The 16,051-nt window shown below is 33.5% G+C and overlaps 3 protein-coding genes and 1 long non-coding RNA gene across 5 annotated transcripts; 2 read left to right on the forward strand and 2 right to left on the reverse strand.

The window, feature by feature from the left end:
- Positions 1-217: 217 nt before the first annotated feature.
- Positions 218-2,131, reverse strand: LOC117240689 (adrenodoxin-like protein 2, mitochondrial). The gene is made up of 4 exons (XM_033506726.1): positions 1,743-2,131; positions 1,215-1,327; positions 918-1,050; positions 218-550 (listed from the first exon to the last, which is right to left on the reverse strand). The coding sequence occupies exons 1-4, from the start codon at positions 1,889-1,891 to the stop codon at positions 460-462; spliced, it is 486 nt and encodes a 161-aa protein (XP_033362617.1). The 5' UTR covers positions 1,892-2,131; the 3' UTR covers positions 218-459.
- Positions 2,132-3,014: 883 nt separating this feature from the next.
- On the forward strand, positions 3,015-9,668 carry LOC117240690 (survival motor neuron protein-like). Its single transcript, XM_033506727.1, has 7 exons — positions 3,015-3,071; positions 3,261-3,443; positions 3,569-3,663; positions 8,559-8,581; positions 8,969-9,266; positions 9,386-9,465; positions 9,534-9,668. The coding sequence occupies exons 1-7, from the start codon at positions 3,027-3,029 to the stop codon at positions 9,590-9,592; spliced, it is 783 nt and encodes a 260-aa protein (XP_033362618.1). The 5' UTR covers positions 3,015-3,026; the 3' UTR covers positions 9,593-9,668.
- Positions 9,669-11,056: 1,388 nt separating this feature from the next.
- On the reverse strand, positions 11,057-12,204 carry LOC117240693 (katanin p60 ATPase-containing subunit A-like 1). Its single transcript, XM_033506728.1, has 3 exons — positions 11,926-12,204; positions 11,513-11,712; positions 11,057-11,362 (listed from the first exon to the last, which is right to left on the reverse strand). Exons 1-3 carry the CDS (start codon positions 12,148-12,150, stop codon positions 11,308-11,310), a joined length of 480 nt encoding a protein of 159 aa, XP_033362619.1. The 5' UTR covers positions 12,151-12,204; the 3' UTR covers positions 11,057-11,307.
- A 1,717-nt stretch (positions 12,205-13,921) lies between these two features.
- Positions 13,922-15,625, forward strand: LOC117240691. Of its 2 annotated transcripts, none has more exons than XR_004494769.1 (2): positions 13,922-14,392; positions 15,144-15,625. It is a non-coding gene; the product is annotated as an uncharacterized LOC117240691 (long non-coding RNA). The 2 variants fall into 2 exon arrangements; XR_004494770.1 differs by having other exon boundaries at positions 15,147-15,625.
- Positions 15,626-16,051: the final 426 nt, after the last annotated feature.

The following is a 16,051-nucleotide window of genomic DNA, read 5'->3' on the forward strand; positions in this document are numbered from 1 at the left end:
TCAAACAGTATATCTAAACGAAATTAATTTCAAATTATTTTTTAGGTTCTAAGCTTTTATCTAATCTTTCAGAAGTTGCAAAATTTATTCCACAAGAGTCTTTTTTATCATAACCAAGTACACATCTTAAAACCATTTAAGTCTTCCTTAGTAATTTCTTCTTATCTTTAATAGTAACGAAAATAATTTAGATGAACGTTTTAAAATTGACACCCTGTATATTAAAAATAAAAGATATATTTTCTTCATAATTGGATAGGCTTTTTACAATGGCAATGTACAAATATCAAAATTGCAATTATACTATAACATATGTATATATATAAGCTTCACATTTAAACACAAGATTCTTTATTATATTTTTTTAATACCAATATTTTAATAATTATAACAAGGGTTTTTTAACAAGAGATGTATAACATTGTATACAAATTTTCAAAAACCTATAGATAATTTCAGTTATGCTCTTGCATCATTAATTGTTGATGGAACTCTTACCTCAATTCCATCTAGTTCCTTAGACATTACTATTTGACAGCCTAGCCGTGACCTGAAATTAAATATTATATAACTGAATATGTCAATAAATATATTTATTGCTATACAAATTAATACTAATACACAATAAGATTTCTATTTATCCATTTGAAAATCAACATTGTAAATATGCTAATTCAAACATAGATTTGTAATGATTATAGGGTCGTAAATAAAAAACTATGAAAATTTATTATAATTTCAGTTTCGTAGTATTCAGAGATAGCGATTTGAAATTCTACATTGAGATGCAGATTTCGAAGTACCCAATACTAACCTGTTTTTACATAAATTTAAATAGAAAAATTCACTTTATAAAATATTAAAAGGTAATAGAATTAATAATGTGAATGATTTGATACTGATTATTATGAACTAACGTATCTGTTAATTCATATGCTAAATCCAACATGTCTAATTCTTCATCTGTTGGTTTGTCAGGAAGTGCATCATAAACTTCTTTCGAAAATATTAAATGGCACGTACTACAAGTTAATGTTCCTTCACAAGCACCTATATCAATTATATTTTAATATTACAACATACTTATATAATAAAGTATCAAAAGTTAAAAATAATAAGAATATTAAACTTGATAAAAATTAAAATTTTCAAATATTTTCTACCTCAAAATTATTTATTTTAAATTAAGTAAATTATGCTTCTTTAAAACATACCATATCCATCTAAATCAATTTCATTATTTACTACTATGTCTAATATAGTATCTCCAACTTTCCCTTTTGCTTTGATTCTCTCTCCACTTGCTTTAACAAACGTTATATTTACTCTGAAAATAATATTTATGAAAGATAAAAATTATCTCAATATAATTATTTTCTTTATTTTTTGTGTTTCTTCAATTAATCTTCTCTTAATTATACCTTAATTATATGTATCACTTATGATAATAGAAATAATTTAAAAATAAGATATACTTGTCTTAATAATACATAAATAAAATTCGTATATCATATATTTATAACAGTGTTATATTTTTAGTTGTTCACTGTCAATGTTGTTCTTATTAATACTATTCTATTAATACTATGTTATTTTTCTAGATGTTATACTCCTACAAAGAGAAAAATTTCTTAGACATTATTATTAGCATTATTATTTTGACACCAATTTTATATTGGAAGGTAAGTACTGAAATTCTATTAAAAAAAGAAGGAAAGCACAAGAAAATTTGTATCACTTACTCTTGTTTTTCTGAAAGTGGTTGCGTGGTCGATATTCCTCTTGTTGCCTGCAAAAAGGGCAACGTTGTGTTGCTTGTATATTTTGAATAATTTGATGCAATACCGAGAATTGATCTCGAAAATTTTTGTAATTGATTTACTAACGCCATTCCACTGTCATAAATATCATGAGTATGGGACACCCTGACCGAACACCAGATAAGTATTGCGGAAAATATCAATTGTAGATCAATTGTACTTTGTACAAAAACTTCCACGGCATTCTTCGGCTGCTATACTGGGACGTTCCCTTACTGTGATAGGTTATAAAACGATTCCTAACACAAGTGACGTATCTCTACCGGACACGTGCTCTTCGGGCCACACGTTTTATGATACAAGACCAGCAAAATGATCAATGTGTAATTTTACATATCTTACATTTTTTCCAAATGAAATATTGTTTTTATTAAACGTTTAAAACCTCAGGCAACATTTATTTCATCTGATTTCAGTTTTACAAATATATATCTATAATACATATCTGTATAAATTACGGTCTGGTTATATCAAACAGGGACCGACACTCGCTAGGGAAAACTGCCCAAAAATTGAATCGTAAAAACCAATATGAAAGACAACAAATTTCTCGTTCTGCGGAACAAATAGAAATGAGCAGAGTATCTTTATCTTTATCTGAGACATTCAAAGCGTATCACGCATACGCTAAACATGAAGAAAACTTTCTTGTCTTCCATGTTCATTTTTCCCTTTCCATTGCCGAACGGTTTCTTCTATATTTATTTATATGTTCGTGATTGATGCTATTGACAACATACAACTAAGGGGAAATACGAATAGTAATAGATATATGTATAATTCATTATGCAATTTTATAGAATTAAATCTTATTTATCTTCAGATATAAAAACTATATTTACCAGCTGAAACACTAACGCATATGCAGTATAATATAATCTACTTAACAATCTCGTTTTAGTTATAATATGTGATTAATTCTTTTGCTATTTCGCTATAAACAGTTTCTTGTGCATACAATATTTTTTTATAGTATTCTAATATATTGTTAGATATTGTAAAGAAAGTAAAATACAGTTATTGAAGTTTGGGAACATTCAATGTTAACCTTGCTTCAAAAAATAATCTTTCGAATGAATGGGGAATAGATTTTTAGTATTATAGTTGGTATAATGTCATCATTGTTTACAATGTGTTAGAGTTAAAGAAATGAGACAAATTAATATTTCAGAAGCAAATTCAATATTTAAATGATGTTATTTTAAAATGGCAGATGATATGAATGTTCTTTTTATACGAGGAAATGGAAACGTATGTATGGTAATGGAAACGTAATGGTTTTATCATTATTTTAGTACAAGATCTTAGCATAATAGTAATTAACAGTATCCATTACCTTTTGGTCAATTTTTGAAAAATAACATATATGATAATTTGCAATAGTTTGATAATAAAATACTTGTATCAATATTAATAACGTATAATTTGCTATCTCAAAAGGATACAGACACAGCCAATGATAATGTTTGGGATGATAGTGCATTAATAGAAGCATATGATAAAGCAATAAATTTAGCAAAAGAAGAAGTTATCAAGCGAATGGGAATGGATGTTGGAAATTCTCAACCGAAAGAAAACCTACAAAATCTTAAGCAGCCTAAACACGCAAGTAAATTACACAAGGTTGTGATTTTGATAGAATATTACAAATTTGATACAGAATATTATTAAATATATTGATTAAGAAGCAAATTATTTTATTTTGCTATTTACTTATATTTATTTGTATACACATCTTTTCTCTATAGAAATGGATCATAGGAGCACCTTATCGTGCAATATACTCAGAGGATGGAGAAATTTATGAAGCTATAATATCAAAAATTTATGAAAACAATGGCACGTGTTGAAATGGTTACCACTTCTAAGAAAACTCTACATCTGGTCTTTTTTAGTTTTCTCAAGCACTGAAGCCATCGACAGCGTGTAGACAAAAGACTGCGACGAAGTCAGGCCATAAACAGTAGACAGGCGACGTTGGCTTCGGGGTTTTTCAGTTATTAGGTAACACAGCTAGCGTGCGGATCTGGACCAGCTCAAATTGTATTTTTACTTATTACACTTCTATTTAAATATATTTTCTACCTTACAATTTATCCGCGTGTTTTCTCTGTTTACACACCGAATAACCTCAACAGGTTATGGGCCCAGGGCTGTAAATTGCAAGGTAGCAACGTGAAATGAATAAATTGTTAATGTGTTGTGCTTAGTAAAATAAGGGATAGTGCTAAAATGGAATCAGCAAGTGCGAAGGTCGAGATGTTACGCGGCGAAGAAAATTGGCTCCAGTGGCGTTTTGTTATGCGTACACTTTTGGAGGAAGATGACGACCTGATCAACGTGTGTGAAGGGAATTTGTGTCATCCAGGTAACAGCGCGGAGAAAGAAATCGCTCGTGGAAGATTTTTGAAAGCAGATCGATTAGCGAGAAAATTAATCGTGACCTCAGTAGGAAAGAAACCGTTGGATCTTCTTTTATGTTGCACGACAGCACATGAAATGTGGAAAAAGCTGAATACAGTATATGACATGAAGTCATGAGGATGAGAATTTAAATATGGTCCAGAAGCAGTGCTTCGATTTTAAATGGGAAGAATCTGAAAATGTCTCTTACAACCTATCAAAGTTGGAACTCATAGCGGCGAAGATGAAAGTCCTTGGGAGTGAAATTGACGACAAAATGCTGATAACACGCATTTTATCGGTGTTACCAAACAAATTCGATCATTTTCACAGTGCGTGGGATTCCGTGGAAGAAGAAAAGAAGACCTTAGACAGGCTTAGTACCAGGCTGATGACGGAAGAAATTAGATGGAAGAAAGACGACCAGGAAACATCGGTGGCACTGGTAACAAAAGGTAATAATTATAAAAGGGAACAGCAGAAGCAGTCAAGTAAACGTGAATACGAGAAACAAGGACCAAGTTGCTTTAACTGTGGAAAAGTTGGCCATCTAAAGAAGGATTGCTTTAGATGCTTTATATGCAAAAGGAAAGGCCACACCAGCAAAAACTGTTTTAAAAATAACAGAAGAAGCAACAATAGAGACAACCAGGAACCTAGAAACCAAAATCGGGATCACAGCGGAATTGGTGTATTAGGAAGTACCTCAGCGATACAAACGGCAAACGCTGATGTTTGGATAATCGACTCAGGGGCTACGGATCACATGACAGGACGACGGGAATGGTTCAGCGTTTTCGAAGAATTCGATAACACGGTGAAGATAGAGATCGGCGATGGTCCGTTCATGGATGCGTGCGGCAAAGGAAAAATCAGAGTAGAGACTTTTGTGGACGGCAAATGGGTAACATGTACAATGAACGATGTTCTATACGTACCAGGTATGAAAAGAAATCTATTTTCGATTAGATCTGTCGCAAGAAGGGGCATAGATTTTTGTATTTCAAAGGAAGGTACCAATTGCATATTTTTACAAAATCAGAAAATAATAGCAAGAGGTTCTGTTATCGGAAATTTGTATAAAGTAGATATGCGAGTTATCATACCGTCAGTTTGTAATTTTAGCAATAGAGCGGAGTCAAACGCGGACACATTGCAATTATAGCACGAACGGCTATGTCATCAGAACATCAGACATGTTAAAGAATTCTTAAAGAATTCAAATATGAAAGTTGTAGAGGATAATAACTTTTTCTGTGAAGGTTGCGCGTACGGGAAACAGCATAGATCGAGTTTTCACGAGAAAATCAATCGGGCGACTAAACCTCGCGAAATTATTTATACGGATGTATGTGGACCTATGGAAGTCGAGTCATTAGGCAAGAAACTGTATTTTCTGACATTTAAAGATGATTTTTCAAAATTCACAAAGATTTACTTCTTACGACGTAAGTCAGAAGTAATTGAAAAACTAAAAACCTTTTGCCTAGAAGTTGAAAATCAATTTAAGGATAAAATTAAAGAAATTCATAGTGATGGAGGGAAAGAATTCCAGAAATAAAGAAGTCAAAGAATTTTTAAGAAGTCAGGGAATTAGGCACACGATTAACGTCCCATACACTCCTGAACAGAATGGTGTCGCAGAAAGGGAAAATAGAACAATAGTAGAGGCAGGTCGGTCGATGCTATATTCGAAACCAAATCTACCGCTGTTCTTATGGGCCGAAGCCATGAACACAGCAGTACATGTCATAAATAAGACGGGGCCGACAAGACAAGATAAGAAAACACCATATGAACTGTGGTACGGGAAACCGCCGAATTTAGAAAAGTTTAGGGTTTTCGGTACTGAGTGCTTTGCTCACATACCTGCGGAGAAAAGGACAAAACTTAACAAAAAGGCTAACAAAGGATATTTGGTAGGCTATTTAGATGACGAACGAGGGTATCGAGTGTACGTGCCAACAGTAAAAAATGTAATATTAAGCCGTGACGTAATATTTAAGCCTGAACTAGAAAATGCGAAATTCGTAAAATTAATTTTACAGAAAATTGTCGAGCGCGAAGATGTGAGTGCGCAGAGCGATAGAGCATGTACGTATGAAAGTGCAGAGAGTGAACATGAAAAACAACCTCATGGAACTAGCGACAATGTGAGACAATTGAGAGATAGAGATAAGATCAAACGAACCGATTTTTATGGTAACCCAGTAACGTACGTGGCGGAAAAATTACCGGTGGATTTTAATGAAGCGATGAGATCCGAAAAGAAAGAGTTATGGGAAACAGCTATGAATGATGAAATGAAATCGCACCATGAAAATAAGACGTGGATACTTGTAGAAAAACCTAAAGATCAGAAGGTACTTAGCAATAGGTGGGTTTTAACGATAAAGCTAAATCCGGACAACTCGGAACGATACAAAGCGCGACTTGTAATAAAAGGGTGTTCACAGAAAGAAGGCATAGATTATAAGGAAACATATAGTCCCGTTGCTCGGTTTGACACAATTAGATTAATGCTCAGTATTGCAGCCAAAAATAATTTACACCTCGGACAGTTCGACATTAAAACCGCATTCTTATACGGAAGTCTGAAAGAAGATATTTATATGAAACAACCAAAAGGTTATGATGATGGTACAAATCGGGTTTGTAAATTGCTAAAAAGCCTATATGGCTTAAAGCAGTCTCCAAGATGTTGGACGGAAAGTTTCACAAAATTTATCTCGAACTTAAAATTTTATCAGAGTAACGCAGATCCTTGTTTTTATATTTATACAAAAGACGACAAATTAATGTTGATGACCATATACGTAGACGATGGACTGGTAGCAGCTTCAGACGAATCTTTAATTGATAAATTCTTCGATGATTTAAATAAAGAATTCAAAATTACGAGTTCGAAAGAAGTAAAGAGTTTTCTTGAACTTGAAATTAATAGGTTAGAAGATGGTTCAATATTCATTCATCAGAGTAGGTATATCGAAAACATATTGGAAAAATTTAATATGAATGAGGCAAACAGTGTTTCTACACCTATCGAGACTAATTGGAACGAAAGTAACATAGGCGATAATGATTGTAACGCACCATACAGAGAAGCCGTAGGGAACTTAATGTTTTTACAAACCGTAAGTAGGCCAGATATTAGTTTTGCAATAAATATAGCGGCGAGACACTTAGAGAATCCAAACCAGTATCAATGGAAATTAGTCAAACGAATTTTGCGCTACATAAAAGGGACCGCAGACATGGGACTCTTATATACAAAAGCAGGCAGTCTCGAAACCTTTAGCGACGCTGACTATGCAGGCGACAAAGAAACAAAAAAGTCGACATCAGGCGTTGTATGTAAGTATGCGAATGCGGCCATCACATGGCAATGTAAGCGACAACAATGTATAGCTCTATCTACGACCGAAGCTGAATATGTCAGTGCAGCCTCAGGAGCGAAAGAAATTATGTGGCTAAAGAAAATATTTCTTGAATGTAAATTAGAGATCCTTAAGTATATGCTATGTGTAGACAATACTAGTGCCGTGAAATTAATTAAGAATCCAGAATTCCATCAAAGAAGTAAGCATATTGACATAAGATATCATTTCTTGCGAGATTTATACAATAGAGGCGAAATTGATATAACGTATGTAACAAGCGAAGAGCAATTGGCAGATATATGTACAAAGGCGTTGCCAAAACCGAGGATTTGAATATTTAAGGAAAAAGTTAGGTTTGAAAAGTAAAAAAGATATTAAGATGTAATTGTTTGTAAACATGTAGAGCTTTTAGAGAGGGTGTCGAAGTGATTATTACTTCTCAAAAAAAAAGAGGAAAAACTCTACATGATCTGTTTAGTCTTCTAGTTTTTTTTTTTTGTGTAATAAATTAATTTGTATGGAAAAGAGAAAGGCGGCTGGCAAATGTACTTGAGAAGGCATTGACAAATTAATTTTCAGATATTTACGACAAGAGTTAGAAAATATTAAGAGATAATTTGTAAATTTGAGATAATTGTTTGTAGGGATGTAGAGTTTTAGGGAGGGTGTTGAAGTTCACTTCTAAGAAAACTCTACATCTGGTCTTTTTTAGTTTTCTCAAGCACTGAAGCCATCGACAGCGTGTAGACAAAAGACTGCGACGAAGTCAGGCCATAAACAGTAGACAGGCGACGTTGGCTTCGGGGTTTTTCAGTTATTAGGTAACACAGCTAGCGTGCGGATCTGGACCAGCTCAAATTGTATTTTTACTTATTACACTTCTATTTAAATATATTTTCTACCTTACAATTTATCCACGTGTTTTCTCTGTTTACACACCGAATAACCTCAACAGCACGTGTGTTGTAAAATTTGTAGGTAATACCTTTAGCATGATGGTTATGTCAATTAAGAAATGTACTAAAAATACATATATATATGAAGTAAAGGCTTTCGCATAGTCTATCACAGTGTCATTCAGCAGGTCCTTAACTGGGCAGGAGTACCTGTCAATGTCTATGGGGAGACCCGTGGGATATAGGGTCATGAACCATAAACATGCATATTACTTATTGTTCATTATTAGCTGCTTGGAATATAATTCTCCTCATTAGACGAGTGATTATTACTACATATATCAAGGCAAACATTTATACATATACATTTATGCACGGGAAATTCTAATACATTGCCTGTAAGGACAGTAACCGAATGGCACTCAGTCATTCTATTAAATGACAAAAATTTCTTTTACTCTGTGTTTAGGCTATGGTAATACACAGAAAGTCGAGTTGAGTTCTCTTTTAGAATCAGAAGGTTTGCAAAGTCAAATAGCACAACAAAAGAAAGCTTTGGAAGAGAAATTCAATGAAGAGAACGATGAGACTTGTGAGACTAATTTTTCTACAAATGTAAATTCGAAAAAATATAATGTAGAAAAAATGGATTGTGACTCTGAAGAAGCAAATGCGTATAAACATCACTTCATACCGGGACCATCTTTCAATTCGATGACTGATATAATGCCACCTGCACCTCCTTTACCACCACAATTAATGGCCAAGTAAGTACAATTTAAAAATTCTAATGGAATGCTGAATACTTCTAATATTAATAAGTAATTTGGAATAAGTTTAACATTTTATTTGGAAAAAAATACGAAATTTTAATAAAATGTACTAGATCACCAGATAATGATACAGACGCACTTTCAAGTATGTTGATGTCATGGTATATTAGTGGTTACATGGTATATTACACAGGTAATTATTTCATATAAGTATTTTATTGTATATTAAATTTTCAATGGACTATGTTATTTCTTTTGTAGGTTATTATCATGGTTTGAAACAAGCAAGAAACAATCAAGAGAACAGGAAGAACTGTTGATTATATCAATTTTTTCAATAACAATATAACAATAATATAAGATATAATAAAATATAAAACTCATTGTATTTATTTACTTCAATTATTTGAAATAAAGAACAGCTTTATTTTCATATAAGACTTTAAGACTTTTTTAAAAATAATTACTAAGATAAGAAAACATAAAAAACATATTTTTGATAAAATACACTCACATATATATGTCGGGTTATCATTAGGATTTAAGGCGCGTAATGATCCTTCGTTTGAATTAGCCATTGTTTTACGAAACAGAGAATATATTTACGCGAATAAACAAGATTTTACAAAATATTATGAATAATGAGTTTAATAAATAATAAGATTAACAAACGATAAGTTTAACTAATAATTAGATTAAAGATTAATAAGTTTAACGAACAATAAGAGGAACGAATAATTAGCCATTGTTTTACGAAACAGAGATTATATTTACGCGAATATACAAGATTTTGCAAAATATTATGAATATTGAGTTTAATGAATGATAAGATTAACAAATGATAAGTTTAACTAATGATTAGATTAAAGAATAATAAGTTTAACGAATAATAAGAGTAACGAATAATATGTTTTACGAATAATAAATTTAACGAATAATGAATTTAATTAACGCTATTAACAATGTTCCTGGGTTCAAACGAATCCACGGTCAACGGGATAACTTTTTACTATGCGTAGAATAATTTTAAACACAAAAAAATACGATTGCTAAGACACTCGGTAAATTGCTCGATGTATCACTTTCCAAGGCGATCACACGAATGAATATCTGATGAAAATCTTTTTCGCTATACGACTGCATTTGTTTGTTATATGCTCGCTGGAAACATCGAGAAGGTTCCAATCGTTGTTGCTAGGCAATTTCTGTCAAAAGTTTGTTGTATACTCTTTGGAAACATCGAGAAAGATCCAAACGCCGTAGGCTAGTGCAATATTCTGTCTTCATTCTAAGGAGAACAATACAACCGATCCACACCTTCGTCAGGCAAAACGTTTATCCCGTGACCGTGGCTACGTTCGGCGACCAGTTGTCACCTCGAACCCACTTTCGCTTTCACAAATATCAAACAATTACAAATGACAATTGCTTAATTACAGTTATGATAAAATCTAGGCTAAAGCATTAGAAGGCTTCCTCAAAATTGCAAAGGGAAGGCTCCGGTTTTCCTTTCATCTCCGACATATATAATACAAGGATATAATACAACCGAACATTTTAAACTTAGCCTATAGCGCGTGCGCGCACACACGCGCACACACATGACACACATGACACACATGCGCGCACACACATGCGCGCATACACACATGCACACACATGCGAATGATTTCTCGAACGATAATGCATTTATTTATATTTTTCAATATCTGTCCTTACGATTGCGTATTTATTTGTTCCACGTATCATATTTATCTATTTGCATAACTGTAGGTGACATTTTTTTTAACAATTTTGCTAATATTTCATAACTTTTTAATTCATATTTCAAAGTGGTAACAGGTGTTTCTTTCTTTTCAAGTCTCCTCCATATCGGGCTTATTTCTAGTAGCCACGCTTGCTTACAAAGCAATTTTATATCTGCACAAGAATATCTTTCAGTACATTTTACTATGTGGTTTACAATATCTGTATTTTCTAATAAGTGGTTGCTAAGGTATAATTTGAATATACCAAGTCGAGCAACTTCATTGGGTTATGATACGTATATTTGCTTTTCGAGACGCCTGAGTAAAGCTGCATCAATGCCCCTAATAACATATTTACAATAAATATTATCGTTCTATTATACTAATAATAATGAAGGAATACTTCAAACAACACAATAACATATTTGGAATTTGGAGAAATATTACGATATTTTCTACTTAGAAAACATTGAAATAACGTGATATACGTACCAAGGGGAATTAGTTGTAGCTAGAAGAACTACATTAGAATTCTCATTAGACACTAATCCATCCAATCTAGAAAGAAGTTCTGATCCGAATCTCTTTGCAGGTTCAGACAATATACAGTCTCCTTTATTTGTGGCGATCCAGTCAATCTCGTCGATAAAAATAATTGTAGGCGAATGACTATAGGCAAGTTCAAATAAAACCTGTTCAGTTTAACAAATGTATTATTCATTAAATATTATATTCGAAATTCCTTAAATTCATTGCCTCATCACGAATATGATATCATTTCGTTTTCCAAACAACTATTCTATTTATATATAAATGACGAAAAATAAAATCAAATCTTTTTATACCTAGAATCTCTCCTTCATAGACAAAGGAACAAAGAGACTTACATAGACAAAGCAACTTACACGTATATACTTCTCGGAATCGCCTCTCCATTTGCTGCCCAATGAGCTGGCAGTTATGTTAAAAAAGGTGCAATGGCATTCTGTCGCGACTGCCTTCGCTAACTTCGTTTTCCCTGTTTTGTATATTTCTTGTAAACACGTACAGAAATGAAAAGAATACGAGTATCTTACCTGCACCAGGTGGGCCGTACAGCAAAATACCTTTCCAGGGGGAAAACGGGCCATCAAAAAAGATAGGATACTTAAGGGGATACACAACGGCTTCCTTAACAGCGGTTTTACATTCCTCTGGGCCTATAACGTCATCCCAATGTACATTTAATTTGCTTACTATGATCTCCTGTGATGATACAAAGATAAAATGGCGTCTTCTCTATATTAAGTAAGTGTTACGTAATTTGATATTTGAAGCGTTACTGAAATCACGTCATCGTCGATATACGTTGGACGGTTTATCGACGGGAATTTTATCGTTTAAAAGCTTTACGATATGTATATTAATCGAAAATAACGCATGAGATGTCCTCAGCCTCGTAATTCCGGATTATCTGAATAAAGCTTTTCAATGCATTTCAATATCTTCGATTGCATGGATTGTTCCATTGGGACGTTAAATAGCTCTTCTGATGAACGTCCATCACTCTCATTGGGGAATATTGACGTCACTGTCATTGCGAGATTAATATGATTCGTATTGTCATCAGTTATCTTCTGCTGTAGATTCGTCTCTTTCACAGGCTCACTTCTCGCTTGTTTACTAACAGATTGGGCTTTTGTCTCAATACTTCTACAAACACTGGATCATATTGTAATACGATACGTTGAATACGTTGAATACGATACGTTTAATATCGTTAAATAATTTAAATTCTTACGTTTTGCTTGCATTTGTCACTTCCCTCGTCATTTCCCTTCCAGTTATTTTCTTACACAATATGGGATATTTTTGAAATTTCATCTTGTAATAATTTCCATACTCTGCAACGATAATTTCCAAATCGATGTTGTCGCAAACCCGATGTTCGGGAGATAGACGAGCTTCCCGGAATAATACATCGCTAACGTCTATATACATAAAAAAATGTAGGTTTTAATTAATTATAGTTTTTAACTAATTAAAAATATTTTTCGCAATGACTGAACACTATAAGATAACCATCAAACAACTGTTTTATCTCTAGGTAAGACAGGCAAAAGAATGTATTTACTATATAAATCCTCGAAGATAATTTCTTGTCTTTTGCTTTTTAATTTCCAATTTTTAGATGGATAAGAATAATTTGAATTTATACTTCATATATTTGTTTATAACTAGTTAATCTACATTATCGATTGAGTTATTCTTAACTACTGAATTACCGATGTCGAATTTTTAAATTTGGTTTCGCCTTCTCTTTCCATGATGTCCACTGATTTCTATTTCGATTGGTCACTGACACTATTCAAAAGAATTGGAACTAGGAATATATTTTAATTATAATATACTCACCCATTGTGTTCCAAATAATCACATACAAGGTATAATATGTTCCGATGACGTTCCGAAATACGACTCTCCTCCTAATATAATTATTTTTTAATTACAATAATATAAGGTTTTTCATGGAATTTTTTGTTACATTTGCGAATTCAACGAGTTACACATGATTTTTCATGAAACACGAACGTTAAAAATATTTGATACAGCCTAATTATAAAAATTGTTAGAAGCAAAAGTCATAGATACTATGTGCGAGTATCGCATGAAACGAACAGCTATTAAGAGAACTGCAGCAATATTACAAATCAAATAACAAAACACACTCGTCTGTGACGTGGAAATTCTAAAATCTAAAATCTAGAATATTCCTTACCTTTTTTCGCAGATTATAAAATATCTTATTCATACTACCTTGCATCGATAAATCACCGTTCATAGTGACACTTTCAAATCGCCTATCGTTTCTCAATGGATACGAGAATTTCCGTTTATTACTTTAAAAACAACCCGTCCATTGCGTTTCTCTTAAAAAATTCTTTCAACTCTGTTGAAAACCGAGCATCAAACAAGAGACAAACGATTTGTTGTCATGGAAATGTTTGGTTCACACATAAGCAACGCACAAATATAATGATAGAATAGCTGAGTGTGTGTACTGTATAGTAAGATGGATGCAACATGGAAATAGAAAGAGAACACCATGTATAGATACTTCCTGTCCTTGTTTAATCAGGCATGCACACTAGTGGACACTGACGCTGCTCGTATACCGCTGTTACATATTTCCTGTACAAGTGCGCGTCATTAGACAAGGACGGAACATCCTCTCTCTACTTCTCTATCGCGTTTTTAGTTCGCTCACGCGCTCTGTACTTATATCTATTATATTTCCACCATAAGCAGCGGCCGTGCAGTGACTTACAAAAGTTCCGAACGGTTCCATCCTGGGCGGACGGTTAATTGCGTTCGGTACTTCGAGGCAGGAAGGTGAGTACAGAATCGCTCCTCTTAGTACTCTTATTAGAAGTGTTATCATCGAATATAAGTTTTTTCAATAAATTCTTATCGTTTTACAATCTTTCTAGAATACAATGACGTCAGCAATCGATCATTTTCGCGAATTTATTGTAAATTAATTGGGGGAATATCTGGAGTTCTTTATCGGTTTCGACTGTAAAATCAGCAACTATTCGAATTTTTCATTCATAATTGTGACATTTTCGACTCTTCCGTTGCCAAGACCCCCTTGAGAGATTTTTGGCACGTTCCATCACCCTTGTTAAACGAGTGCACATTGGTGGATATATTGATTTTAAAAACCAATACGTGTACGAGATTTATTATCTCACTGGGACAAAGAAATCCGTTTTATTCGCGAATTTTCCGTGTTTCTTCTTAATTTTCGTGAGTGTCTGGCGCGGAGCATTATTTGAATGAACTTTTCATCGTTCAGATTATATTTCGTTTAAAAAGATTGAAATTGATGTCGAGAAGAAATGAAACAAGGTGCTCGGGCATTCTTTCGTTTCCCGGGGAAAGAGAAATATGAAAAAAACGGTCGTTCTTCCTTCTGCCATTTTCGTCCATTACCAAAATGGCATGACCCAAGTGTCCCGGGCCCTGAATCAATCAAGCGAATTTTGAATAATTTTTGAATAATATCCAGTTAATAATTTGTGAAACAAATTAATTTCATTTTATTGTTGGAAACAAATTAGTTGGATTTTTCTTTCTTTAGCAGTTTTTGCCAGAGTTGACCTGACGTGCTACTTCAGTTTCCATCTTCGCTTCTCGAAACTTCCAACGTCCTTGGTGTTGGAGTCTCCTTGCCCAGGTGAGTACATAGCTTCTAGATACTCGTCGCTGTTCATCCTTACGAGCCTCTCGAGCTTTAGTTGTCAATTGTTATCGTTAAAGGAAGAGAAGCTCGCGACAGATGTTATCGAACAAATCGTTTATTCTCGAAAAGTTCGAACTTGTTCGTTGCGTTTGAATATATATGGACGGACGCCATTTTTCATGACATCATCATGATTTGTCATGTCGTGAGTATAGCTTTTGACTACCATATGTTTGTGATTTATGTGAAATTTGACCACTATACCGTGATAGAATGATATTTCCAATGAATTATAAATATTTTACATTGTGAATTATAAATATTTGTTACAAATTATATCGTACTTGAGATGAAAATGAACCATATATCCGCTTATGGAATATGAGGTAGTAAATCATTCGAAACATAATAACGATTAATTAAGCACATATACAATAACGTTTACGAATGAATATTGCGAATTATTGTATGGCTTTAATGCGGTATTTAATGTTTTGATTGCGGTCTTTGAAATGGTATCATAGGTGCTGATATAATATCGCGCGAAAAAGGAAAGACCAGTGGTTAATATTGCAGGTGCACCAGTGCGTTGCGCTCGTCGAGGGTGGTTTTGACGCTGGTGCCGAGGAAAGGCGCAGAACGTGTTCGATCGACCCGCGAACGTAGCCTGTGCTCATACTGCGACAGAGTTCGTTTCAGTTAGGCTCAGTCGCTGTTTGTCCGTCGACAGCGTATAGTCGCGTCGGCCTACGATTCCTTTTTTCTTCTTGTTTCTTGCGAACTCTCTCGCAACAGCGGTTTTATAC

Source organism: Bombus vosnesenskii, unplaced genomic scaffold (genome assembly GCF_011952255.1).
Source record: "Bombus vosnesenskii isolate JDL3184/JDL3185 unplaced genomic scaffold, Bvos_JDL3184-5_v1.1 scf7180000014843, whole genome shotgun sequence".
Lineage (NCBI taxonomy): Eukaryota > Metazoa > Arthropoda > Insecta > Hymenoptera > Apidae > Bombus > Bombus vosnesenskii.

What these genes read in the sequence shown, in the direction of transcription:
- LOC117240689 (XM_033506726.1), bottom strand. Translation starts at nt 1,891, where the DNA reads ATGGCGTTAGTAAATCAATTACAAAAATTTTCGAGATCAATTCTCGGT. An exon ending in CCACTTTCAGAAAAACAAGA is followed by an intron (nt 1,328 to 1,742) that starts GTAAGTGATACA and finishes TATTATTTTCAG; the next exon opens with AGTAAATATAACGTTTGTTA. An exon ending in GCATATGAATTAACAGATAC is followed by an intron (nt 551 to 917) that starts GTTAGTTCATAA and finishes ATTTAATTTCAG; the next exon opens with GTCACGGCTAGGCTGTCAAA.
- LOC117240690 (XM_033506727.1), top strand. Translation starts at nt 3,027, where the DNA reads ATGGCAGATGATATGAATGTTCTTTTTATACGAGGAAATGGAAAC. An exon ending in CCACCACAATTAATGGCCAA is followed by an intron (nt 9,267 to 9,385) that starts GTAAGTACAATT and finishes AAAATGTACTAG; the next exon opens with ATCACCAGATAATGATACAG. An exon ending in TTACATGGTATATTACACAG is followed by an intron (nt 9,466 to 9,533) that starts GTAATTATTTCA and finishes TTTCTTTTGTAG; the next exon opens with GTTATTATCATGGTTTGAAA.
- LOC117240693 (XM_033506728.1), bottom strand. Translation starts at nt 12,150, where the DNA reads ATGGCCCGTTTTCCCCCTGGAAAGGTATTTTGCTGTACGGCCCACCTG. An exon ending in ATTCCGAGAAGTATATACGT is followed by an intron (nt 11,713 to 11,925) that starts GTAAGTTGCTTT and finishes TAAACTGAACAG; the next exon opens with GTTTTATTTGAACTTGCCTA. An exon ending in GCTACAACTAATTCCCCTTG is followed by an intron (nt 11,363 to 11,512) that starts GTACGTATATCA and finishes ATATGTTATTAG; the next exon opens with GGGCATTGATGCAGCTTTAC.